We start from the raw sequence: 27469 nt of genomic DNA on the forward strand, positions 1-27469 counted from the left end.
AATTTGAATTCTAAAATCTTATCAAAGAAAAAGGAAACGATAATACTGCCTCACATATGATTATAGATGGAAAAATTCCAAGTAAGATATTACCAAATGTACTTCAGCAGTATGACAAAAATCAAGGTATATGACCAGAATTGTTTAAAATTCAATTTTAAATAAAAACAAATCAATACATCAATAAATTTAAGGTGAGAAGACATAAGATTATACCAATAAATAACAAAATGGCCTTGGACAAAATTCAGCAATCACTACCAAACAAAGTAGGTCTCTTCTGGTCCCCGACAAATATTGAAGGAAATTATTTAGAGGCAACAAAGAGAATTTATCTCCAAATAGAGTGAACATTATGGTAAATGATTAAATGTTGGGAAATTTCCATTAAATTCAGAGAAATTGATGACTGCTATCACCGTAATATTCAATTTTGTTCTGAAGAGTCTATCTCAAAAAGAAAAGTAAAGTAATAAACATAAATATTGGAAAATAAATACAACTTATTATACAGATTATACAATTTATAACCTAGAAATCTGTCTCATAAAAATAGAATGAATGTTCAGTAGATACGTAACTAATGCTATAATTAAGGTAGGAGAAAATAATTGCAAATGAACTATCCAGAATGCCATTCCAGTCAATTAGAAAACAAACAAACAACAGAACAATAATAATGGAGAAAGTCAAGAATTGGAAATTCAAAGTAAAGGAATAATGATTGGCCAAGAAACACGTTTGAAAAAATGTGCAACTGAAATTGAAATTTATGAAAATATTTATTAAAACTTATACCTAACATAAGGCTGTAGGAATACTCAATTTGATAGGAGTCTAAGAGAACAATTTGGCAATATCTAATAGAATTGGAAGTGTATGTGACCTATGATCAATGTAGCAATATCTAACATAACTGAAAGAATATATAATGTATGAGCAGTTCTACTTCCACATGTGTACAATTAAAGAAATTCCAGCTCACAGAAACCAATGGTCACAGACAAGGATATTCACTGAAGTATATCTGAAATAGTGAAAAATTGTTAAACACTAAAAAAGAAGAGAAGGTTTAAATATGTCATGGTATGTTCATATAAAAAACTAAACCAAATGGGTTTTTAATTTTGTAAAGTATCAGCCCTACATTCAGAGGGCAAGCAACTGACTGCAGAGGAAGAGATGTGAGCAGCAGAGAAATACATCATGCATTTCCTTTCTCAACATAGCTAAGCATCTGCCATGGTTATCTGGAGTGTCCATCTTTAGGGTCACTGCTTTTCAGTTATGGCAGCCTTCTCAGTGTGGGTTCACATCCCGAAGAAATTAGGTATTGTGAATGGGACTTCCTTAGTAAAGTTTAAGATACAGTAAGATAAACTAAGTTAAGCAAATTTTCTTTTTGTAGGCCTCTTAAGTCCTTTGCTAGCGTGATAATTAGCATTTTTTTCTTAGAATGGATTTAGTATTTAGAAGTCATAAGTATCTGTGACCACAGAACATTTTTCAAGTGCCATTAAATACTACTGTTCCCAGAGACATTCTTTTAGATATGTTGGGTTAAGGCACTGCTTATCTATCTGTAATATTACGGATATGGTACTGCTGTTACTCTCCTTCGGTGTGAAGTTATATAGTGATTAAGTAGGAGGCAGCCTTTATTCTTAGGAGTTACATGATATATACAGAGAGGTGAAATGTTATAATGTCTATATTTATACTTAAATACCACAGCAAAAAATATGTCAAAAATTATACAGAAGCAAACCAAATATGACAACGTTTTAACAATCACTGAATCTAGAGAGGGCATACCAGTGTTCCCTGTACTATTCCTTTATTTTTTTCCAAATGAACAGTGGCCTTTTCATTGTTAGTTTCTAATTTATCCTGAATTTGGGGCAGAAAAAGAAGACTGTAACATGTCTGCTTTATGGATTATAAAAGAAAAAGCATTACAGCTCTCCCTGATTCTTCAAAAGCTTTCTCTCATAATCTCCATATCCATCAACTCTAGAGATTTCTTTCTTACATTAGTTTTCAGAAATGACTTCTGAATTTTAGAAGTGAAAGTTTATTTTAATAAACTTTATCCATAATTATTAATTTAAGTAAACAAAATGAAAGGTAGTGGACAGTTTTTACAAATTCTTTATATTCACAGGGTCTTCCTTTCACATGAACTTACTAATATCACTAATAATAAAATAATATTTATTGAACAATGCTCTTCTAAAGGTTTTGTTTTTTATTAACATTTCATCCTTACAAAAGTACTATTAGGTAGGTACTATAATCACCACTTTAAAACTGAGGCACAAAAAAAATTAAATGAAGTAAAATAGAATAAAATAAAATAAAGCACAGAGGAGAGTAGTGTCTTGCCAATACTACACAGGCAGGGGTGGAATTATGAGAACTGTAGTGAAGATTTGCTATGGCTGAAGTCTTTTCCCACATCTGTTACATTAACAGAATTACTTTCTGTTACAGTGCTATATAAAGTGTGGTCCATGTACTGATGCTGGTCCACAGGTTGTTTGCTTCTGTTCTGCAATGAGTTAAGGTACAGACACCGAGAGCAAATATTTAGAGACATTTACAGAAAAATGACAGAGCTAATTTGTCTGTTAAGTCCAATAATAAAAACTTGGGGGCTTTCACTTTGTATGTTTTTCTTTCAATTTCATGTATCTGGTAATCTAATTTCATTGTATCTTGTAAAAGTATTGGTCAACAACAATTTTGAGGGGGTACACTTTACCTTGGTTTGAGATGTACTGCAGCAGTATCATTCTCTAAAGTTAACCAAGGCTGGGTGATGCTGTAATTTTTAAACTCTTTAAATCAATATATATAGTATAAATCTACTGCTGTTAAGTTTTGAGCATGAAGCAAAAGGGATTCCCATATGTTCCCTAACAAGTAAAAACTTTCTTAAATCAATTATGAATTCTGTTGTTATAAAAGGCATTTTCTAAAGGCCACTGTATCCTCTTTACATTATGAATGGGGGTTCCTCACTAATATGATTTCTCTGATGTAAAGTGAGTTGATCACTACGAATAAAGGCTTTCCCACATTCTTTACATTTATAGGGTTTCTCACCAGTATGAATTCTGTGATGTCGTGTAAGTTCTGACTTAACACTAAAGGCCTTCCCACATTCTTTACACTTATAGGGTTTCTCACCAGTATGAATTGTGTGATGTCGAGTAAGTTCTGCCTGAAGACGAAAGGCATCCCCACATTCTTTACACCCATAAGGTTTCTCACCAGTATGAAGTCTAAAATGTTGAGTAAGATGATATCGGCGACTAAAGGTCTTTCCACATTCCTTACATTCATATGGAATCTCACCAGTGTGAATTCTTTGATGTAAGGTAAGTTGATAACTACAAATAAAAGCATCCCCACATTCATTACATATGTAGGGTTTCTCACCAGTGTGGATTCTGTGATGTTGAGTAAGATGATAGTGCCGACTAAAGGTCTTTCCACATTCTTTACACTCATAGGGTTTCTCACCAGTATGAATTCTGTGATGTTGAGTAAGATGATTGCTACGAATAAAGGCTTTCCCACATTCCTTACATTTATAGGGTTTTTCACCAGTATGAATTCTGTGATGCTGAGTAAGTTCTGTCTGAAAGCGAAAGGCCTTTCCACATTCTTTACATACATAGGGTTTTTCACCAGTATGAATTTTATAATGTTGAGTAAGATTGTAGCGACGACTAAAAATCTTCCCACATTCCTTGCACTCATAGGTGTTCTCATTGGTGTGAATTCGCTGGTGTGAAATAAGTTGATTGCTACGAATAAAGGCCTTCCCACATTCCTTACATTCATAGGGTTTTTCACAAGTATGAATTCTGTGATGTCTGGTAAGTTCTGCTTGAAGACGAAAGGCCTTTCCACATTCTTTACATCCATAGGGTTTCTCACCAGTATGAATTCTGTAATGTTGAGTAAGATGATAGCGACTACTGAAGGTTTTCCCACATTCCTTACATTCATAGGGAATCTCACCAGTATGAACCCTCAGATGTAAAGTAAGTTGATAGCCGCAAATAAAGGCCTTCCCACATTCCTTACATTCATAGGGTTTCTCTCCAGTATGAATTCTACAATGTCTAGTAAGTTCTGTTTGGAGACGAAAGGCTTTTCCACATTCTTTACATTCATAGGGTTTCTCACCAGTATGAATTCTATGATGTCGAGTAAGTTCTGCATGAAAACTAAAGGACTTACCACATTCTTTACATACATAGGGTTTGTCACCAGTATGAATTTTCTGATGTTGAACTAGGTATGAGCCATGACTGAAGGCCTTCCCACAGTCATTACATTTATAGGGTTTTACACCAGTATGAATTTTCTGATGTTGACTAATATGTCGTTGTACCCTAAAGGTCTTTCCACAAATCTTACATTCATAAGGCCTCTCACCAGTATGAATTCTTTGATGTTCAGTGAGCTGATAGTGAAGTCTAAAGGCCTTCCCACATTCTTTACATTCATAAGGTCTCTCCCCAGCATGAATTGTCTGATGTACTCTAAGGTCTCGAACACGACTAAAGGCCTTCCCACATTCATTACACTCATAGGGTTTCACACCAGAATGTATTCTCTGATGTTCAGTAAGATGATAATGAAGCCTAAAGGTCTTTCCACAATTATTACATTCATAGGGTCTCTCCCCGCCATGAATTGTCTGATGTACTCTAAGGTCCCCTACACGACAAAAGGCTTTCCCACATTCCTTACATTTATAGGGTCTCTCACCAGTATGAATTCTCAGATGTTGAATAAGGTATGACTGTTGTCTAAAAGCCTTCTTACATTCCTTACATTCATATGATTTCTCTCTAGCGTGAATTTTCTGATGCAGAAGAAGAGGTATATGTTTTTGGATTATCATTTGACTAGCGCATCTCATTTGATGTCCTTCTTGTCTCTCAAACTCATGTTTACACTGCAAATCATTTCTGAAAATAGTATCCTCATGGATGTAAGTTTTACTTTTGTCCACTCTCTGCAGATGAAACAGATATATTTCACAAATATCCTTTTCTGGAAATAACTTCTTGGTGACATACTTAGACTCCAAATCTGAAAAAAGAAAAAAAAAAAAACCAAGAAGGAAACAAATGCTGTGATGTGATTTTTCTATGTTGGGGTAGAATAAGGGATTGCATCTCATAGTCGAAATAAAAGACAAACTAAAAACAATACACATTAGATGAAAAGGTTTAGAGCAGGGGTCTGCAAACTTTTTCTGTGAAGAGCCAGAGAGTAAAAATTTTAGGCTTTGTAGGGCATGTGGTCTTTGTCGCAATTATTCAGCTGTGCTCTTATAGCTCAAAGGCAGCCATAGACAGTATGTAATTGAATAAGTGTAGGTATACTATAGTACCACTTTATTTACGGATACTGAAATTTGAATTTCAAAAATTTTTATGTTTCACAAAATATCCTTCTTCTGATTTTTTTCAACCACTAAAAATGTAAAAACCTGTGAGCCATACAAAAGCAGATGGTGAACTGTTTGGCCCCTGGGCCTAAGTTTGCTGGATCCTGATTTAAAGAACTCTAAATTGTAATGCAATTTGAAAGAAGGCAAAAGACTTAATGATGTGACTCTAAAAGAGGGTAAAATAAGTGATTAGAGGAACAAGTTAAGTCAGTGGTCCTCCTACTTAGGATGGATGTAGGGGAGTTCCTTACATATACTGCTCTTCAGGCACCGACCCAGACAAGCGGAATCAAAATCTATAGAAACAAGTCCTATATATGGGAGCTCATGTTGAGAGGATTTGAATGTTTTCCCAGATTTCAGGCCTTTTCCCCACAGGCCTTGGGCCTTTGAAAGGAGCTTTCCAAACAACATCTTAGGGCCATGCCTCTCCCTGACCCAAAGGGCTACAACTTGTGACGGCATCCCCCTTGCCTGATTTGCCATCACTGACCTGTGTACCAGCTTCTTGTTCCTTCTCTCATTACCATCCAGGGCTCTCTCTCTTGCTCCAATAAAGTAATCACGTCTGGCTTAGGCGAGGAACATCCTGCTCACAGGAAAGAAATGCCACATGATTTAGAACAAACAAACAAAAAACCGTAAGTTCAAAATGACTTAATTTAGACTTGGTTACATTTATATTAAATTGTAGGTCAAAATAGTATTTGATAAAATGAAAAAAGGCCATTGAAGAATACTGACATTTACATGGACTCATGGTCAGAGGACTAAAGAGGCCAGATAGGGGAGGGAAAAGATCTGCTCTGTTTTTAAAGGCAGTATAGAGAGGGGTTGAGGATACAGACTCTGGAGCCCTACGGTCTGGGTTCAGATCCTCTGTCACCCACCAGCTGTTATTGCTTCCGTGTATTATGCTTTTATCAATGTAAATGGGCCTAATATTACCTACTTCATAGGGCTCTTGTGAGAATTAAGTGAATTAATATATGTAAGGGCTTGCAAGGATGCCTAACATGTAGTATTATTTTTGTTGTTGTTCTTATTATTTTTTTACGTAAAAGAAAAATACTGTTTCCTAAAATACTTCCAAGTTCTTCCTCAGAATTCTTTCAGTAGAAAATGCAAAATTCACAGACTAGAATTTTCAAGCACAAAGTAGGTTGAAGAGAATACGTCTTTTCTCAGATGGGATATGTTTGCTTGAATTTTAAATGGATATTGTTAAACCAGTTCACCACTATATAAAATGTAGAGGTTCATCTGATCACAAAAACACAAAACCCTGAGACTAGCTAATCTCTTTTCAAGTGAGTCAGACATGAACACAGAGCAGCTACAGGAATTCTGAGCATACCCATTATATGACACCTGGCTTCTCTGAAAATGTCTTGGGACTCAAATCTAGGACTAATGTAAAAAAACAGGCAATTATAGGAAGGGCCAGAGGGAAGAGAGAAGGTCACTGCAGGATGGAGAAGATGATGCTTAACCAAGTGCCTATTTCCAACCCAATAATGCTCAAACCATTTCTTTCAAAATAGGGGGCAGACATTCAGCTGGTGTCTTAAAACAGAGCTCTGAAATTCAACAATGGAGAAAACTGATATTCCAGAAAACAGATTGTCAGTTATTTGCACAGATATCCTTACCCAATGAGACCAAGTTGTTGTAGTTCTCCAACATCACATCCCTGTACAAGGCCCTCTGAACAGGGTCCAGGCACTCCCATTCCTCCTGGGAGAGGTCTATGGCCACGTCCCTGAATGACAAGGACATCTGAAATGACAGACCGATGTATCATAAACAACGTTTTAAATGTATTTTCAAGATGGAAAACTGCTATGCAAGAAAGAGGCAATGATATAGCAGGCAGTAAACTGAGGTTCAAGCCCGTGATATGTAGGGAAGAATAAGAAAATCAGTGATTTCTAAAGTGGAGTGCCTATATGCTTTTAAAGAATACAGTTGGTACAAACAGAATGTTCTGTATACCATGGGATGAATGAATGAATAAAATAATCAAAGGTTCCCAATGAAATGAAATCCTAAAAATAAGCACACTGCCTATCACGTGCCTGCCGTTTAAGTTCTGAAGAAATGTGAGTTCCATTCTCTTTTCCCTTCAAGGAATTTTTTTTTTAAGGAATTAAAAAAAAAAAATGAAGTAATGAATTGTTTTTCCCCAAAAGTACTCTAAAATCTCTATCTTAGAAAATAGGACGCGATTGACATTTGATTTCCTTATAACTCAGGTTCATCATTATGCAAGAAAATGTCATAAGCATTTTTCCTTGTTATAACAAATGACAAACTCTTTAGTTAATTTATTTACCGGCTGGCTAATCATCCATCTTGTGGATATATCAGACTAATCCTTCTGTCATATTTAGGCATTTATTTTGGACAAGATGTGTAAGGTCTTCCCCAGTCCCATTAGCCTTTCTTCATTCCCCATTAGGGATCTGGAGGGTCTTCCTACCTGCTGCCACCATCCCTCAGGAACACTTGTCTTGATCCTGAGCTGGAGGATGCTGATGTAGGATGATCCACAATGACACTGATGTCACTAGAGACCAGCACAGCCTCCTCAACCACAAAATTGACTTTTGTCCTGTTATTCATCCCTCTGGGGACCCCCTGGATAGATCCCTGATATCCCCACGTGCAGGCCTCAGTCACACTCCAATCTAGCCCTATAAGCTTCTCAGGGTATGGGATCTCATCACATGCAGAACACTCAACAGTAAATTCCATCTTATCAACCTGTAAAACTCAGGTCTGTGGAGTCTAATGGACCATCATCTCTGTGTCATAGAATCATGAGTCTAACAAGGGAAGTTCAAATATCTCCCTCAAGCAACTTCATCCATCACTGCTCCATCAATGCTCCTGAGAGAGACTGGGCACTTGGAGAGGTGATGAATAGGTGAACACAAGTGAGAGAGAAGAGGGGCAAAGAGAGAAGAGGGGCAAAGGAGGAGGCCACTAGGCTGTATGACACCATCCTTCACTGTGATCAGAGCAACTGGGTGCAGCTTCAGCAATCAGGTTGTCTTAGGAAGGAAGTCTCAGGATAATAAAAATGATCACATGAATTCAAAACCACACCATCTCAAGGAGGATAAACGTGAACTTACATGGGCCATGGTTGTAGAACCGCAAGAACTGGTTCTCCTCTTTGGGCTTCCTCCACTCGAAAAGCACAGAGTCCAGAGAAGCCAGGACTGGGGGAGGAAGAGGAAGCTTTGAGACCAGGCGTGTCTCAAAGAAATCCCAAAATGACTTAAGTTAATACGATCCTGTTTTGCCTTCTTTCCACTTCCACCCCACAGTGCCCCACATACAAATCAGGGGAGATAAGAGGGAGCTTGGACGAAGCCGAACCCTACCTATACCACAGGGAACCAGCTGCACAAGTGTAGACACAGAGCAGCGGCCTCCTGCATGAAGCCAGACCAGGCACTCTAGCAGAAGGGTCTCTAGCTCACCCCAATTGCTGATGATGTTGATCTGTAGCTGTTCCACTAGTGTCACTTTGAATCTAACATCATTAGAAAAAAAAACTGTAAGTTTTGAAGTTGTGCGATCCAACATGATAGCCACACATGGCTATTTAAATCAAATCAAAATTTTAAATTAAGTAAAATTAAATAAAGTTCAGTGTCTCAGTTGCACCAGCCACCTTTCATGTGCTCGATAGCTTCATGTGGCTAGTAGCTACCATTTGGAGAATGTAAGTACAGAACATATCCATCACCACAGAAAGTTCCACTGGACAGAGCTGGTATGAATCCTACAGCCTAAATTCCATTTTTTACCGTAGAGTTCCTCTGAACTCAGAATAATTTGGTCAAAACCTGACAGAGGTTGCTAGAGGTATAATATCTCCTTCCTATGAATTCCCAAGGCATGTGACCTGAATTTCTCTAGTGGCTTTATTACCTCCTATCTCATGCTTATTCTGTCTACTCTGATTTTATATTATTTGCTGTATAACAAGAAACTTAAGGGATAGTAACTATGTTTCAGTGCGTGTATTCCTCTAACTACTATCATGAGATTCAGCATACTGTGAGCCCTTATGTCTGTTATTTGACCAAAATTCCATTTTTGGCAGTTTTTCTTAGCACACTAAGATACATGCACAAGATGTTTATCATATAACAACTCAGAGTAACCAACTGTTAGAAAAATAAATAGCTCCAGGAGGCAACAGGTTACATAACTTATGGTCAGTTATGATGGCACACTAGGCCTTATTAATGTTGGAGAAAGACATTCATGATGAATTACTGACTGATACAGGCAAATTAAAGAATTATAGGGAATTCCCTGGCGGTCCAGTGGTTGGGACTCTGCGCTTTCACTGCCGAGGGCCCAGGTTCAATCTCTGGTCAGGGAACTAAGATTCCGCAAACAGCACAGTGCGGCCAAAAAACAAAACAAAACAAAAAGTATGTAAAATGAGGGGAGGGATTATAATGTCATTCATAAATACAGACTCTGTTGTCAGACTTCCAGAATCTGAGTCCTAGTCTGACAACTACCAACTTTTCAGTTAGTTTATTGATAAACCAGGGATAAGAATAGCACCTACCTCCTACAGTTGTCATGAAGGTTGGGATATTACATAGACACCACTTAATGACATATAATTACTAAATAAAAGTTAGATAGTATTGTTATTAGATAAAATTATTTTCTACTTTCTTTTTTTATAGTAAAATTTGAGTCTCAGGCCCACTCTTTTTTATAATGACATTTTAAATATTTTAGAGGCAAGGCTTGGAAGTGCTAACCAAATCTCTCCTCGTCCCTGCAGCTACCAAAGAAGAGTCACCATTCTTCAACATAGAGCTAAAGTAAAGATCCTAATAAGGTATTAAATGGAGAACATTAATAAGAGGTTCAATCTTACTCTCCTGTCCTATGTAAAGATTTACATGAATATTTATAGTTACTACCATCTTATTCTGTTTTCTACTATTATAAATCTGTCTTCTAAAATGTTATTTGCATTAAAAGATACTTGGACTGGAGAGGGTATTGCTATGTCCTGTGAAAGCAACTTTAAAAATCTAAAACAAGTGTAATCTGAAGGTTATCTTATTTGATAAATTGTGCCATAATAGTTACTCTGAATTGATTTATATAGCCCTAAAAGGCATAAGTCTGGAGGTGTAAATACTTGGAAGGTTTGTCAAACTAGAGGGGTTCATTGGCACTTTCCTCTTCTTTCTATAATCATGGAGGTATAAGAAACCTATGGTAGAATTACTTTTTCTAAATAGGAGTTGGGGAGTCTGTGTCCTTTGAATGTTCAATTAGAATAATTTCTATTCTGTGCACACACACACACACACACACACACACACACACATACAGCTGGAGAGAAAAAAATTTTGCTAAAATGAACCTCCCCAAAAAGAATTTGAAAAAGAATAGATACATGTATATGTATAACTGAATCACTTTGCTGTACACCTGAAACTAACACATTGTTAATCAACTATACTCCAGTATAAAACAAAAAGTTTAAAAAAAGAAATTGTGAGTTTGGGTTCAAAACTTCAATTCTACTAGCTGGGATCTAAATATTTTAGAACTCACTACAATTGGCTATGGGAGAACTAAGAATGTCATTACCTAAGAAAAGACTTCTAGTAGAATTCTAAATAAATCTGGCTCAACAAATCACTCCTCATGGAATTTTTGTTGTTTATTACTACAAGTTTTGTTGTCACTTTGATCTGAATGAGATGTTCCAAAATAAAATTCAAAAAGCATAGTATAAAAAAAAAAACCTCCCCAAAGTATTAATAGTGGTGCTGGGGCTATTTAACTTTCTTTTTTATAAGTCCCTCCTATAATATAATTGAATAACTGATTCTTTTTGCAAAAAATGAGCATTAATTCCATAATCTTAAGTATACAATAAATCTATATCCAATTTTAAAATATTTGAAAATTCTTGGAAGCAAATCTGTTTGACATGTGTGGGAATAGTAAGGGAATCAGTGTGACCATTATAATAAAGCCTACCAATTCTTGAACATTCTTCTTCAATACAATAAGAACTTTTTACTGACAAAAATTCTCCTCTGAATGGACATGTCAGGTGAGGGGCATCTGCAGACTAAATAAGAAAATTTGGGCAAAGCAGACAGAACAGTGTTTGGTTCTTTTTCTCTTTCTCCACTGAATAATCAACTGAAATATCGCTTTGGATATAACCCTTGTAAAATGTCTCTGAATTCCAATAATAGTAAATGACATTCATATAAAATTTAAAATTTGAGTATTATCGTTCATCACAATGAATATTACTTTACTCATATGTACATTTTTTTTCTTTTGACAAACTCTTTATAAACATAAATCTCAACCCATTGATTCCTTGGAAGAAACCCTTGAGCATGATGATACAGATTTCCACGCTCAGACTTCCATTCACATTCCTGCTCCTAAACACCTTAAAAAACAGATGCCCGTGTCATTTACTTACTGACACCAGTCAGACTACCTCTGATCTTGCCTTACTTTTAAACTTAGGTTCTGCAGAAGATCAATGATGTGATTCCACTTAAATATTAATCTCAATAAAACAAAGATTTAACTTTAGACTCCAGGATATATATTTCTTACTATTATAAAAAGTGAGTGAGAGAGGGCCACCTGCACGGCCCCTCATTCATTGGGAAGGAAGGCCTAGAATAGGCCACTGGACATTTCATGAAAAGAAAAGCAAATGCTTCCATGTACTAAAAACAAAGATGCATTTATGAACAAAGAGGAAGTAGAAACTCACCTGATCTGTACTTTTAGATGTGCAACAACAATTGTCCCCTCCTGCTCAGGATACTTCTTGGGGGAGAATGGCAGGACTGGGGAAGAAGAAAATCATGAGACCTTCTTCAGGCCTTTCTTAGAGCACAGAGAGACGGAGAAGTCCCCTCCAGGGCCACATCAGCTCCGACCTCACACATATGACCAGGTGAGACAGGGAGGCTGGAAACTGTCTTTGAAATCACAGCCGATTCCTAGAATCAGAGATATGGGAAAGCTGTGGTTCTGAAAAATGTAGCAGCGCCCACAGCGCCTCCAAGTAGGAACCCCTCCCACCATTTCGAGCCAGGAGTTTGTCTTGGAGACACTTTTAGCTCTAAAAGTCCCATCCCAAGCCCAGGACTGTGTCTTCTTGCTTTCTGGGAATCTTCATTCTAGGGTTCAATATTTGACTTCCCTCTTGGGAAAGTCTGTACAGACACCCGGGCTGTGTGGGAAGGAAGGGGAAAGCAGCAGGAGCGTGGGTCAGTCATACACACCACCGAGCCAAGCACCAGTATCAGAATGACAACCGCGCCCACCGACAGGAGGCCCAACTTGGTTCTGGAAAGCTCGTGGGCGCGCGCGCGCACACACACACACACACAGCCTGTCACAATTAGTCACACAATCCCCCCCTCTCTTCTCCTCATTCCAATACAGGCCCGAGGCTGCGGGTACGATGCGCCCTGGGCTCCTCACTCTGGGCTACAGCTCCATCCCTTTCCCTACCCCAGACGAGTCCTGCTCCGCCTCACCTAGCACCAACTTCTCCCCAGGTTTCGACTAACTCACCCGCGGTGACTGAAAAACCCAGTACGCACGGCTACGGGCCCTCCGGGTGGAAGTTTACACCACCCCCTGGGGCTTCTGGGAAATGTAGTCCACAGCCGGAAGCCGGTGGGCTGGGCTCTGAGTGCGCAGGCGCAGGCACGCTCAGGACCGGGCGACTTCAGTCCCGGAGCCGGGGACCCGCGCCCTCGCTAGGTAAGCTGAGAGAGCTCACAGCGGGGACCTGTCCAGGCTGTGCGAGCCTCGACGGACCTCCAGAGTCTTGACCGCCGAGTGCGTCCGTGGGTGCCGTTCTGAGGCCGAGCACGTGCGAGGCGGATTCTGTCCGATTCTTCCCTCGCGGTAGTCCCCTCGCGTGGTTCACAGGCGTGTGGCCCTTTGTACCCGGCCTCATGAGCGTGTGTCTGTGTGTGTGCACCTGTCTTCACGCGCGCGACGCCGTGAGGGTTGCGGGGCCGACCCCGCCTCTGGCTGAGGGTGAGCTGTGTTTCTGCGTGTGTGTAATTCTTTGGGTGCGAGACGGTGTGTGCCTGCAGCGGCACCTGACAGGAGGGAGGCCACAGAAAGTAGCCTGGAGTGTGATTTGTGACTGAGCAGTGAGGTGAGAGGCGCGGTGGGAGACCGGCTGTGCTGGACTGTGGGTGATGTGCGTGTGATGGGGTGGGTGTGCGGGTCGCTGTGTGCCCGGGGTGGTTGAGTGGCGAGTGCAGCGAGGCTGTGTGAATCTGAGGATCTGCGTGTAGAACGTCACGGGTGCCAGTGGCCTCGCGACTGGGTGTGTGTGATCGTGTGCAGCCACAGGCCTATTATAAAAAGAATATGGTGCCTCCTCTTGCAGCATCAGCTGTATTTCAAGATTTGGACCGAAGATTTGTAATGTATCTGTCAAACAATTTTGTATAGAATCAAATGAATTTTCTCCTAGAGAAAAATGTAAATCATAGTAATTTTTTTTAAATATGAAGGAACTCTTTCCAGTCTTCTGTGCTGTTAGGGGTCTCATGGCAGATACATTTGAGAATCTTGGGCTGAGGGAATAGCTTTATGCTTGGAAAGGCAGCGTGCCATAGTGTAGTGAGCCCGCAATTAGTCAGATGCTAACACATTTTGCTCTTCCTCTTCCCTTCCCTTCCTGAGCAATTCAGCCCTAAAGCCATCAGATGGGCTTAGAGCAGGGTCTTTGCGCCTGAGCAGGATGAGGAGGGTGTGCCTGCAGCTGGTGGCTTGGTGGAGGGTGACAGGGCTTACTAGGGAGCGTTCCAGGTGGCGGAATGGTCCAGCATGGGAGTGTCAACCTGAGCAGGATAAGGAGGGCGTCCACACAGGACGAATGCCCTGTACGGGATTTCAGAGCCTGAGCAGGGTGAAAAGGGCATGTGGGTATGGGTACTGCCCAGCATTGGGTGTCGGAGCCCACATTGGGGTGTTGGAGACATTCATGTCGGTTGGATAGGAGGTGGTGAGGCTCAGAACCCAAGTAGGGTGAGGAGAGCATCTGTATGGGGAAGGGCGCAACAGGGTGATGGGAGTTTGTTACATACAGTGGCAGGCGGGGGTGGAAGTGGGGTTCTGATCAAGTTAAATAAATATATTATTGGACTGGCCAAAAATTCCGTTCGGGCTCCTCTGGAAGCTATTACGAACGAACTTTTTGGCCAACCCAATATGTGCATTGGGATCAGCCAAGCTTCTCCCTGTCAGCGGGGAACCTCAGATACGGAAAAGCAGAGAACTAGAATGAACCTTGTGATGGCACGTGGAAACTAGATGCAATGGTATGAACTCACAATTATATATATGGATCGGTATAAAAATAAAAATAGGCAGGTGCTGAGCCACTGAGGTCACCAGGCTGACTTTTGGGGAGAACCTTGCTCCCCCTTGCAGGACTCTGGGTTCAGCGTCTGCCTGGCCTGATGTGTCCCTGCTTCAGCAGGAGGAGTCACCATGCTGAGCGTTCCACTGGAGCCTCCTATCCTATGACGTAAGACAGTAAATACACCTTAAGATCCTGAAGAAGAAGCAAAATGTCCAAGTAATATTTTGGGATAATTTGTGAGGACAAGTAAAAAAAAATTATGCAGTCATTAGGACGTTGAGCACTGTCTTCTTCTGGCTCCTTCTGATGCTCCTTCGTCCTCCTCCTCTCCCTCTGAGACTGACATGGAAGACCACGTTTGAGTCATCTAGGTTGGCTGTGGTGTGATCTGTGCCATCATGACATGGCTTCTGGTCTGTGCAGACAGTGGTGACGTTTGTCACGTTGCTGCATTGGTACAGAGTCATTTTTGATCAACAGAGTCCTTTTTAACTACTTAGCAGTACATGCACGGTGGTCTCATCTGAGGTATGCTTACTGATGCTGGGTGTACTCAAAGGAAATGTTACTAAAGAATACATGAAACCTGGGGAAATGATTGACGTTTGTCCAAACTGGCTGTATCAATCCGGGGTGCACTCCCCATTGCAGTAACTACAGACGTAGTCACAAAATGGGTCATCGCTGCCTATGGGCAGCTGTGTAGGGATTTCCTTTTCAGTGGAAGCCTACAGCCTGGTCCTTGGATGATGGTTACGCAAGTGTTTTATTTATAATAAGTTGTTACATTATACATTTATATTTTGGGCTCCTTTATGTGTATTATTTTTACAATTAAGACAATTAAAAACAAATACACAAAAAGGTTTACATATATTTAAGGGTTTTTTTCCCTCTTGTCTTTGCAGAGCAGAACAGAGAAAAGCGGTATGTGTTTCGCTTGGCAGGAAAACACTTGCTTTCAAGACTCCACTTCCAAAATGCACGAGTGTCTGGGCTGTTCAGCAAGCCGGCCTTAGTTTTTCCCTCTTAACGCAGTAGCACGTAATTGAGAACAAAAAAAAAGCAGCCCCTGACATCCAGGAACTGGCCTGACACTTACAGGTAGGCCTCAGTGGTATTGAAAGCTGGCCTGGTGCTCACAGCTGGGCCTGTTATCCTGTTGCACATGAACAGTCTCACAGAACATCAACATTATGGTCACTCTGAGACCATAATAATGGTAGGCCATTTCATAATTTTGCCTAAGCACAGACAACAAGATTGCTGGGCAACCCACAAAATATACCAAATATCCCTTCTCCCAGCTAATGTGAGTGGCTACCACCTCTTACCAGTTATAGCTTTAGCCTCACACTAGTCTGCTGTCATTTCTTGGGTACATGGCTTTGTTCTTTTCCCAATCTCTTTGCCCTTTATCACTGATGTTTAGGATGTGTTTTGTCACTTCAGCAATTTCCTTCCTTTACCGTCCCTCCTCCAAGAGGACTTGTAAAATCCTTTTTTTCGCGTGGTTTTGTCACTGTCGTTTCGTAAGTACCTATTTTAAAAGGTCAAATATATATAAAGTATATTAGAAACAAAAAGCATTCCCATGGCACCCTCACCCTGTATTTCCTTGTCTACTTCCAAGAGGCAAGGACTTCCCATCCTCATTTGTTTGAAATTTACTTCCATATATCTAAGTTACACACTTTTGTAAACTCATCAGTTTTAGATATTAGCCGCTGCTGAACGTGAACGATGAGGACTTTAGGTGTCTTAACTACCCACTTCCCTGTTTCTCTCATGCTGCTTGGTTTCCTCAGAAGGAATCCTTCAATTGCCTGCCCAGGGATCTCACTTAATCTCAATCTCGTCTTCTGCACGGCCCGCTCTCATCCTTGCTCCAGGCACACCAGCCCAGAGACTGCCGATCCAGCCTTTCCAGAGGAAATCTGAGGTCTTCAGCCAGGCTGGGGAAGGGTCACAGGGCCTGGAGTAACAACAGCTCATTTGTTTCCTGCATCATCAGTGTATCAGTTCTGGTTTTTATACAGCCTTTCAGGTAGTCCTCCTGTTTCCAGGCCTCACCTTCAGAACCTGGCACCTCTGGCTTCTGAAAGGGGAAAATGACTGTTTCTGGGCTTCCCTTGAGTTCAGGTTCAAGTTTCCTCAGGTCTGCTACATCAATGAGCAGGTATCTGCCTCTTTCCAAAATTGTGTTGCTGCCATCTCCTCTCTTCCTGTGTCCGTGTGAATTTATACCTTTTGTCTTAGTGAGGTGCCAGAAGAGAGGAAGAATTAACTTCTCTGCTCAACATGCCATGCTTATCTAGCAGAATCACCCCCGTCTCTTCAAGGACCTGTGATTCCTCAACTATTTTTCCTTATACCTTCTTCCCATCTCACTCCCAAATATACAGTGACATTCATACTTTTGTTCAAGGAACATGAACTGAATGTCTACCATGTGTGGGTGCTGGGACTTGAATTGTGATCAAGCTACAATCCCTGACTACTCTACAAGAGGTGCCAGTCTGGAGGAGGCAAGCACTTGGAGATGTAAGGAGTGCAAAGCACAGCATGTGCACGCCGCCAGGGCAGTGTAGGGGAAGGGTGACTTCCCTTCTTGGGGCATCAGGGAAGACTCCCCAGAGGGAGAGGTGTTTAAACAGATTTCAAGAGAAAGTGAGAATTGGTCCTACCAAACGCATCTGTGCCCCAACAAGATGGCATGAAGAGCCAGAGACATTCACAGAACCCAGGCATCCAACCTCCCCCCTGGCCCCTCATCCCTGCTCTGGGGGACTCTAATGGGTGGTCTCTGTGTCCTTGATACTCCCCCTGAGTGTGAAGAAGGCAGGAATTGCCCGAGACTCGAATGGTCTACCACCTGTAGGAAACGTGGGTGGGAAGATGGATAGAGACTTTATTTTCTGGTCAGGGGCTGCAGTCTGCTCATTTTCCATCCTTTTCCCCAAACTTCTGGTCATTTAGTTTGAATTCTTTACTTCTCTCTCAAGCTGTAACCCAGACCATGTACCTCAACTGCTCATATGTCAGGAGAGCAGGAGGGGCACAGAGGATCCTATTCAAGGCCCAGCTTCTCCAAAGGAGTTACACTTGTAAGAAGAAATTAAACAGATTTGATCTTGTTAGTTTATTGAATAAATCAATCCTGGGTAAAGAAAAAACAGAACTAGCTTTGGGGACAGAGGTTGGGGAAGTGAGAGAATCCCCCGGCCCCTGTGGTGTGGGTAGAGGGGTCACTTGTAAAACTCATGCTCCTGTTCGTCCTTCTTGATGACTGTCTTGTACGCTTTCTCAAAGTCCTTGGCCAGAACAATGTAGCGGTTCTCTCGGACAGCCAACATGCCGCTCTGTTGAGGGATGAGAGTTAAAATCTACTCCCTGCACTCCCCGCCCCTAGTGATGGTGCAGGAAGAGACAGACGCAGCCTAAGACCCAGGGAGGCAATGATGGACAGGACTGCGGCAGAGTGGAGGGTCTTCACACACCCCCTGCCCAATCTAGAGAGAAACCATCACTCACCTCCTGACAGATGGAGTTGATATCAGCTCCTGAAATCTTATCTGGTCGGGCCACATCTATGGCAGGTGAGTTAAGGAAACCATTCCATGCATGACTCGGTAAATGCCTGGAGCTAGAAGTCGTTCTTGGGCTGTCTTTGTCACCATCCCCCTCCCCAGACCTTGGTCTCCCACCTGCACAATCTGGGTGGTGGTGATGGCAGGGGTGGAGATCGAATCCCCATTCTCAACGGTGACCCTCCCCTCGCTTCTAGAGCAGGATACAATCTTCCAAGTCAACCTCCTCAGAGAGGTTCATCTTGCTGGTGATAGTGGAGAAAATCAATCTCTTCTGGCGGCGGTCAGGAAGTGGAAATTCAATTTTACGGTCAAGGCGTCCCGGCCGCAGCAGAGCAGGATCCAGGGTGTCTGCTCTGTTTGTGGCCATGATCACCTAGCATTGGGGACAGGCCAGCTCAGACCTCTGTCCCCACTATACTCTCCATCCTGTCGCAATACCTATCTCCTCACACACCAGCCTCCATCCTTCCCTGATTCCCACAACCACACCTCCCCTTGCCCATCCTGAACCCCAAACCTTGACATTGACGTTCTGGTCGAATCCATCCATTTGATTCAGTAGCTCCAGCAGGATTCTCTGAACCTCCCTGTCAGCTGGATAGTATATAACACGGTCAGTCCAGGGCATGCCGCATGACAAGCCTGCCCAAGACCCCAGGCCCTGGGACTTCCCTGGTGGCGCAGTGGTTAATAATCCGCCTGCCAGTGCAGAGGACACAGGTTCAAGCCCCAGTCCAGGAAGATCCCACGTGCCGCGGAGCAACTAAGCCCGTGCGCCACAACTGAGCCTGCGCTCTAAGGCCTGTGAGTCACAACTACTGAGCCCACACGCTGCAACTACTGAAGCCTGTGCGCCTAGAACCAGTGCTCTGCAACAAGAGAAGCCTCTGCAATGAGAAGCCTGGGCACCGCAACGAGGAGTAGCCCCTGCTCGCCGCAGCTAGAGAAAGCCCACACGCAGCAACGAAGACCCAACGCAGCCAAAAAAATTAATTCATTTAAAAAAAAAAAAAGACCCCAGGCCCTGTTTGGGCATCACTCACCCCCTGTCTGGGCATCGAATCTCTTGGTTGCAATGGCATCAATCTCATCTATGAAGATGATGGCAGGTGCGTTCTCCTTGGCCAGGCGGAACACATCCCGGACCATGCGAGGGCCCTCACCCAGGTACTTCTGTACAAACTCTGAGCCCACAACTCGGATGAATGCAGCTGATGGCAGGATGACAGGGGTTAGATGAGAATGGGACACCTGTAGGGCCCCATAATACTTTAACTGAAACTGAGAATTCCTTGAGGACATCTCTTTCTTTGGATACCCACTCCAAGTAGCCAGGTCATTCTCTCATGACCTGGGCTGGGTCCCAGATCCAGCCAGGAGGACCAGCTTGTACCCCCCAGAGACCCAGCAGCCCAAATCATGAATCCTGCCTCCAGATGTGCCAATTTTTGGCCCAACATTTAAAAATCAGGGTATTAAAAAAAAATGTGTCTGTGCTTCAACATACCGACAAAGTAGAGCTAGAGACATTCATGGAATCCAACATACCAAAAAATGTGAATTTCCGGAGTGCTTGAAAAATCAGTAAGAAAACAGGTTTTCCATACACAGGCATCATGCTGCCTCACCAAGAGCTCAAAGGACCCACTTTTGAATATCATGCAAGAGTCAGGAACCAGGAATACGTATTCTGACATAATCAACAAGTGGCAATGGGGTTAAAGACAGGTTTGCTCTGGGCTTGCCACTCCTTTCCATCTTTTCTTAGAGTTTAACTTGTTAGTGACTGGATGTGGCTTTGTGTTGCACGGAGCAACCTCCAGGACACTCCTTCCAGCCACCACAGAGAAAGGAGACACAAAGTCCATTATGTAGATCTGGTCATAAACTAGGAGTTGTGCAAGTTGCAGCCCTGTCCCTCTCTAATGTGGTGGCCACTGGCCGCAAGTGGCTACTGAGCAACCGAAATGTGGCTGGTCCAAAATGAGATGTGCTGTAAATGTGAAATACACACCAGACTTCAAAAGACAGTACAAAAAAAGTAAAATATCTCAATAAATGTCCATCAACAAGTGAATAGATAAAGTGTGCTATATACATACAATAGAATATTATTTGGAATATTATTTGGCCTTCAAAAGGAAATAAATTCTGGCACATGTTTCAACATGGGTAAGCCCCAAAGACATTATGCTAAGGGAAATAAGCCAGTCACAAAAAGACAAATACTGTATGATTCATCCATGTATATGAGGTGCCCAGAATAGGCAAATTCATAGAGACTGAAAGTAGAATAGAGGTTATCAGGGGCTGCGGGGAGGGAGAAATAGGGAATGATTGTTTAATGGGTATGGAGTTACAGTTTGGATGATGAACAAGTCTCAGAAGTGGATAGTGGTGATGGCTGTACAACACTGTGAATCCACTTAATGCCACTTAGAAACTGTGTATTTATATAGTGGTTAAAATGGTAAATTTTATGCTATATATATTTTACTACAATAAAAAATTATAGAAAAAACTCAAGTTTTGTATCTGCTGCATGTTAAAATAATAATATTTTTGAGTATACTGGTTAAATAAAAAAACAAATTTTAGACGAAGTTCACCTACTTCTTTTAACTTGTTTAAAAAATGAGTACTTAAAAATTTAAATTATATATGTAGTTTCATTATACAGTAGACCCTTGAACAACACAGGGTTTAGGGGTGCTGACCCTCTGTGCATAAAATCTGTGTATAACTTTATAGCTGGCCCTCCAGAGCTGCAGTTCTGCCTCTGCGGATTCATCCAACCATGCATCATGTGAAAAAAATCTGGGTATAAGTGGACCCTCGAAGTTCAAGCCTCTGTTGTTCGAGGGGCAACTGTATTTCTATTGAACCCTGCCTGTCTAAAACCACCCTGATCTCAGGACAACAGTCGAAATCTCTTAGGTTAGCACTAAGACTATTTATATTCACGCCCATTCTGATACCTGGACCTGCACAGCCCCTCCTTCAGCCAGCCATTCAACAGTTATTTTCTGAGCACCTACCACAATTCAGCTACTGGGCGGGCACTGGAAACACAAAAAAGGACAAATGCACAAGTTCCCTGCCCTCGTGGAGTTTAGTCATGGTCTACTCACCACTACTCACGACTCCCTAAATGAGTTCTTTCCCACCCCCTGGCCTTCGCAAATGCTATTCCTTCTCCCAGCTGTGTGCCTGACAGGCTCCTCACACCTCTCTTCTGGGGACCCCTACCTAAGAGCCTACGCAGAATGGATTGACAACCCTCCTTTAGGGCTATCCCACCACCTTCCTTGCTTCCTTGGAGCATTTGCTACTCTGCAGACCGTTCCCACCGAAGCTCACCTCCAACCATAACCCCCTTGCTCACTTGGCTGCAACTACTGGGGCCTCCTCACTGTTCCTAGAACACTAAGCACACACCTGTCTCAAGGCCTTTGCACCCGAGTCCCTCAGCCTGACACACTCCCTCCCCCAGACGTCGACATGACTCACTCCCTCAAGGCTTCTTCTAGGTCTTTATGTAAATGTCACCTCGGAAAAGTCTTCCCTGACCACCGCCAGTCCCGGCACATAAAGCTGCAGCCCGTTATTCCCCATCCCCTGCCCCTTAGTTGTTTTCTTCAGGCATTAGCACCACATGACATATAATCTCCTCATTCATCTGTTAGTGCTTCCTCAACTAAGACATCACCTTTACGAGGAAGGGAGACTTTGTTCTGTTCACTGCCGTGTCTTCCGCACCTAGAACACAGCTTGGTACATATTAGGTGCTCAATAAATATTAACTGACTGAGTTTTAAGTGTTTATTTTCCTTTTTTTCAGCCACACTGGGAGACTCTCCAATGCAGGGGACAGGTCTGACTCATCCCTATATCCCAGCACCTGGGAGGGAGAAGTTCAATGAATGATGATGACAATGGCTAACATTTACTGTCCACTTACTACGTGCCAGGTATGGTTTTAGAAGCTTTATATTGATTTAATCCTCTGAATAATCCAGAAAATTAAGAAATAGAGGCACAGAAAGGCTAACTTGCCAAGTAGTTACATAAACTAACTTACGTAAGTAGTACTAACTTATATAAGTAGTTGTAGGGGGGCCAGATTTCAAACACAGGCAGTCTGGCCCAGAAAACACGCTGCTTACCCACTGCCCTCTACTGCTCCCTGGCTTAGATATATTAAGATTTTAAGATGAGCTGAGTCCTGTCCTTAGGCTTTACAAACAGTAATACAGTGACTTCCAGACATTTTTGTTTAGAACCTACAAGAAGAAATACATCTGTAAACAACCACAGCACACCTGTGTACAATGTCTGTGTGTGTTCACAAACAATACGAGTTCTTACTATGTGGGGTGGACTCCAACGTTTTCTGTTCTGTTTCATTTTTTAAAATGCTGGTTGCAACCCATGAATTTGAATTCATAATTACTAATGGGTCATTAGTAATGACCCATTAGTAGGAAAAACATGGCATTATTTCATTAATTCCCCACAATCATGCTGTGAAATGAGTGTTCTATTAGATGAGGAAGTTGAGGCACGAGAGTAAAGTCACCTCCCCAGGACGGCACAGCCACTCAGTAAGACGCACACTGGGTCTTTGACCCTAGTGCCCATGTTCTTAATCGCTGTGTCACGCTACTTCCTGGGGAGGATGAGAGAGCTGAGGGCAAGGTTGGAAGAGCCCAGAAGGTCAGAGCTCGGGGGAGGGGCCAAGCGGCTCACCTGTCGTGTGATGAGCCACAGCCTTTGCCAACATGGTTTTCCCGCAGCCGGGCGGGCCATACATGAGGACGCCTCGGGGAGGGTCGATGCCGATCTGAAGCACAGAGGTGGAGAAGAGCGTGAGCCGGGGAGTCCCTCACCAGCCGGAGACATGGTGGGGGTGGCCTCTCCCTTCCCTGCCAGCTCCAGCTCCTCACCTGCTTGTAGAGCTCAAAGTGCGTTAGGGGGAGCTCCACGGCCTCCCGCACCTCCTGCTTCTGGATGTCCATGCCCCCGATGTCCGCGTACATCACGTCTGGCTTCTGATCTGGTGGGAGAGCAGAGCTGGGGCTCCCAGCCGGGCCCGCAGGGTCCCCTCAGGCCTCCCTGGCCCTGGGCGCCCCCTCACCTGAGGTGAGCATCATGATGCTGCTGTCGGCCTCAGGAGGCAGCACATCCACCAGGGCGTTGCTGTGCTTGTGGAGGGCCACCGAGGCGTTGGGCTTGAGCAGCTCCCGGTCGATGGTGCTCAGGATGCGCACATAGTAGTTGGAGCCTTTGGAAAGAGGACAAGAAGGAAGAGGGGAAAGTGAGAAGTGCCAGAAGCTCAAAACTGCCGACCTCACAGCTGGACCTCCAGGCCGACAGCATCTCACTCAGACCCCAGATGGCCCTCCTGGCTTCTAGTCTTGCCTCCTGCAGTCCACCCCCCGCATCCACACTCACAACTTCCCTGTCTGTCCCTGACTCCTGAGCTCCAGCCCCAGGTGACCAGCAGCCTCCTGGAATGCCTGCCCGTGGGCATCCCCACGGCACGTCTCACTCACCATGTCTCAGCGTGTTCTCAGTATCTTCCCCCATTTGTGCTGCTCCTCCTGGGTCTCTGTCTCAGGGAGGCCCATGGTGCCGAGTCACCAGCGAGAGCCCTAAGCCTCATTCTGGACTTTCCTCCGCTTCCCTCCACAGCCCGTCAGTCACCATGGCGGTCCACCAGCCTCCTAAAATGTCTCTCTGACTAATCCCTTCCCTCCTGCCCAGGGACCCTGCCCTGATTCAGCACCATCCTCTCCCATCTAGGTCTCTGCAGCAGACTCCTCCTTGCTCGCCCAGCCTCCAGTCTCACGTCCCCAGTCCACCTTCTACATTTATGGTAGCGACACGCACATCTCTTTCTGGCCTCAGTCTCTCTCCTGACCTTCAGACCTGGCTGTCCAGTGACCTCCCAGACACTTCCCTGTGATGTCCCAGACTGCCCTCACTGTCTCCCTGCAAACCTGCTTTTCTGCCCATGTCGCCATCTCAGGGATAGCCACTGTCCCCCCAAGTCCTAAAGATCAAAGACACAGGCCTCATTTTGGATACCTCCCTCCCTTCACTACCTCACTGCCAGCCCGTCAGTCCAATTCCAGGCCCAGTCACACACCTTTCCCCGCAAGCTTTATAAGAATATGGCTTACAATTGCTGAGCCTGCGCGTCTGGAGCCTGTGCTCCGCAACGGGAGAGGCCGCGATAGTGAGAGGCCTGCGCACCGCGATGAAGAGCGGCCCCCACTTGCCGCAACTGGAGAAAGCCCTCGCACAGAAACGAAGACCCAACACAGCCATAAATAAAATAAATAAATAAATAAATAAATAAAAATAAAAAAAATAAAAAGAATATGGCTTGGTCCAGAGGAGCAGAGGCCAGAAGCAGGAAAAGACAGATAAGATGCAGAGACAACGCCCATCATGAAGGCAGAGCCTAGACCCACGTTAATAACGGCAGCTCCCGTATACTGGGTCCTTACCAGAGCCCAATCTCTTAACACTTCACCTGTCCTTTCAAATTGCAGGTCCCAGCCCAGTAGTAGTTGTGAAATCATTTGAGAGTCATGACCAGAACGTTGTTTAAAACAAAACAGACTAGAACAAAATGGGAAACTAGTTAGAGTATGTCACACATAGTGTGGCTAACTATCGTTTGGTCAGACTTTTACTATATGAGTTATACACACACACGTAGAGAAAGAAAGAGAGAGAGAGCACGTAAAATATATTTCCACTTTTGCATCAGACTCAAAATGCTCTGAAAAACACCATTACACTGTCTTGCCTCGTTTGCCGTTGTAAGTTCCTGGCACGTGGCAGGAAACAGTTAACAGCTGTTGAAGGAACAGATGAGTAAACAACCCCCACGCACCTGTGGTGGAGCCCACGATGGCTGTATTCTGATCCACAGCCTCCAGAAACTGCCCAATAACCAGTGGGATGCTCTGGATTCGCTTCACCTCCTCCTGGGCGTGGAGGAATTCCTTCTTCAGGTTCTTTTGCTCATCCTTGATGTACTCCTCCTGCACCTCCAGGAACTCCAGCTCTTGCTGCAGCTTCTGTGAGCAGAGAGGGAAGAGGCAGGGGATGGCTCCAGGCCTTGCTGAGCCAAGGAGCAGTGGAAGGTGGGGGAAGTATGGGATGCTGGGCCCTGTGCAGGGTCCGGACTGGGTTTGAATGTACCTTGTAGCGGCTGTACAGGTCCTCCAGGTCCTCAGGCTCAGGCCCCAGGAAGGACAGGCCAGTCTGGGGCCGTGACACAGACAGGGCTGGGAGCTCATCCTAGACCATGGAGGGAAACTCAGGTTGGAAGAAGAAGGTCCCCTTATGAAAGAATCTAGAGCCCCCCTCCCACTTCACCATGAAGCCACTTGGCCCCTAATAGGCTCCTGACATCATTCAGCTCCCTAAATAGATCCTGGAAACCTCTCAGTCCCCTAAACAGGTTCCTGAAGTCACCCAACTCCTCACAGGCCCCTCGGTGAAACAGCCTTCCAAACAGATCTTCTGGTATCATATGCCACTTGTAACATGTCTGCAATGTCACCCAACTCCCATCTAGGGCCTATGTGTCTGATCAACTCCTTACCAGACCCCAATGCCCTCCAGCCCCCCACAACAGGTTCCTAATATCACATGGCTCTCTCAGTTGACTGTTAAAAGTCACCATGCCTTCATACAGTCCGGGCATTAGTCAGTTACCTCCCGAAGACCCCTCATGTCACAGAACTCCAACTCACACTAGGCCCTTATGTCATCCAGCTCCCAGGTAGTCCCCAAACATCACTCGGCCAGACCACATACATTACTCGGCCCTCCAACACCAGCTAAGCCCCGAATGTCAGTCAGCTCCCCAGCCCAGCCTCAGATATCATTCGGCCCCACGGCCGAATCCCATACATCACTCACTACTGACCCATCCCCAGTGCCGCCGGGTCACCGATGTCACAGCATTCCCAGCTAAACCTCGAAATCATTCAGTCCCAAAGAACCTCTAACGTCACTCGTTTCCCCAGCCCAGCTTTCCGAGCCCTACTGCCCTCCCAACATCACTCAGCCACAGCCCAGGCCTCGGGACGGCACGAAGCTCTCCACTGAGACCTCCGAAAACACTCAGACCCAGGCCTGGATCCCCGAAGTCGCTCAACATCCCACTGAGGTCGGCTTCGCCCTCTCCCCGCGAGCCAGGCCCCACCGGACCTGAGCTTTCTCCACCAGGATACCTATCTCCTCCATAGCGACCAAGCCGGCCTCTGTGCGGCCCGGCCTAAGCCAGTCACCGCTTCCGCTGACGCCACCGGAAAGCCAGGGCCTGGATGGATTCTGGGAAATGTAGTTTAAGACACCAAGGAGAGACGGCCGGATAGGCCGGATAGGTGAAGGGCAGGGCGACCTCGTCCTGAGCTCCTCCCCCAAGGTATGCTCATGCGCACTCCGTACCGCGCGAGCGCGCGGGCGGGCCCGGGGCGGTGCGCGTGTGCAATAGCGCGCCTTGGCGCGGTCTCGCATGGCGTTCTCGCGCGCGGGTTTTCTCGCCGGCAGGCGGCGCTGCCCTCGTTGCTCTTTGACCTGAGGAGTTTCCCAGAGATCTGTCAGAATCTGACGGCAAAGTGCTGTTTTTTCTTTAGTGGCGGGGCTGGAGCTGCCTTTGGCCGGGTTTCGCAGAGGGGCTCTTTTAGGGGGTTTCCAAGTAGGCTGCAGCCGAGGATTGCCCCCCGCGCGGGGGCGGGAAGACGGGGGCTGCCCCTGAGAATGACACTTCTTACCGGGCTGCATCCCGGGGCTGAGGAGCCCCAAGCCCGCCATTACCAGTTACTTCATTACCGTGAATCAAGTAGAACCCACGCATTAGGGCTGCAGCGGTGCCAGGAGTTGGGTCACGCAGGAGAACTGCAGGCCTATATAGACCAGGCCCTGTGCTTG

The 27469-nt window shown here is 44.2% G+C and overlaps 2 protein-coding genes and 1 long non-coding RNA gene across 7 annotated transcripts in view; 1 reads left to right on the plus strand and 2 right to left on the minus strand.

Moving 5' to 3' along the window:
• LOC132352895 (uncharacterized) overlaps positions 1–27469 on the plus strand; it is a 114296-nt gene that overhangs the window by 86377 nt on the left and 450 nt on the right. The window contains exons 4-5 of the long non-coding RNA XR_009498901.1: positions 15827–16022; positions 22353–22482. This is a non-coding gene — a long non-coding RNA (uncharacterized LOC132352895). The remainder of the gene's footprint in view (positions 1–15826; positions 16023–22352; positions 22483–27469) is intronic.
• Positions 821–13167, minus strand: LOC132352892 (zinc finger protein 546). 4 transcript variants are annotated; one of them, XM_059903637.1, is made up of 6 exons: positions 13103–13167; positions 12291–12522; positions 8620–8706; positions 7132–7258; positions 5973–6068; positions 821–5115 (listed from the first exon to the last, which is right to left on the minus strand). In XM_059903637.1, the coding sequence occupies exons 3-6, from the start codon at positions 8626–8628 to the stop codon at positions 2999–3001; spliced, it is 2349 nt and encodes a 782-aa protein (XP_059759620.1). In that variant the 5' UTR covers positions 8629–8706; positions 12291–12522; positions 13103–13167; the 3' UTR covers positions 821–2998. The 4 variants fall into 4 exon arrangements, with proteins under 4 accessions (XP_059759620.1, XP_059759622.1, XP_059759621.1 ...); XM_059903639.1 differs by having other exon boundaries at positions 12291–12366; positions 13103–13163; XM_059903638.1 differs by having other exon boundaries at positions 13066–13109.
• PSMC4 (proteasome 26S subunit, ATPase 4) lies at positions 16423–26835 on the minus strand. 2 transcript variants are annotated; one of them, XM_059903642.1, is made up of 11 exons: positions 26747–26835; positions 25730–25828; positions 25419–25605; positions 23649–23795; positions 23458–23567; positions 23261–23354; positions 19555–19722; positions 19029–19105; positions 18716–18884; positions 18453–18508; positions 16423–16458 (listed from the first exon to the last, which is right to left on the minus strand). In XM_059903642.1, the coding sequence occupies exons 1-11, from the start codon at positions 26780–26782 to the stop codon at positions 16438–16440; spliced, it is 1164 nt and encodes a 387-aa protein (XP_059759625.1). In that variant the 5' UTR covers positions 26783–26835; the 3' UTR covers positions 16423–16437. The 2 variants fall into 2 exon arrangements, with proteins under 2 accessions (XP_059759625.1, XP_059759624.1); XM_059903641.1 differs by lacking the exon at positions 16423–16458 and adding an exon at positions 18046–18280.

Source organism: Balaenoptera ricei, chromosome 19 (genome assembly GCF_028023285.1).
Source record: "Balaenoptera ricei isolate mBalRic1 chromosome 19, mBalRic1.hap2, whole genome shotgun sequence".
Classification (NCBI taxonomy): Eukaryota; Metazoa; Chordata; class Mammalia; order Artiodactyla; family Balaenopteridae; genus Balaenoptera; species Balaenoptera ricei.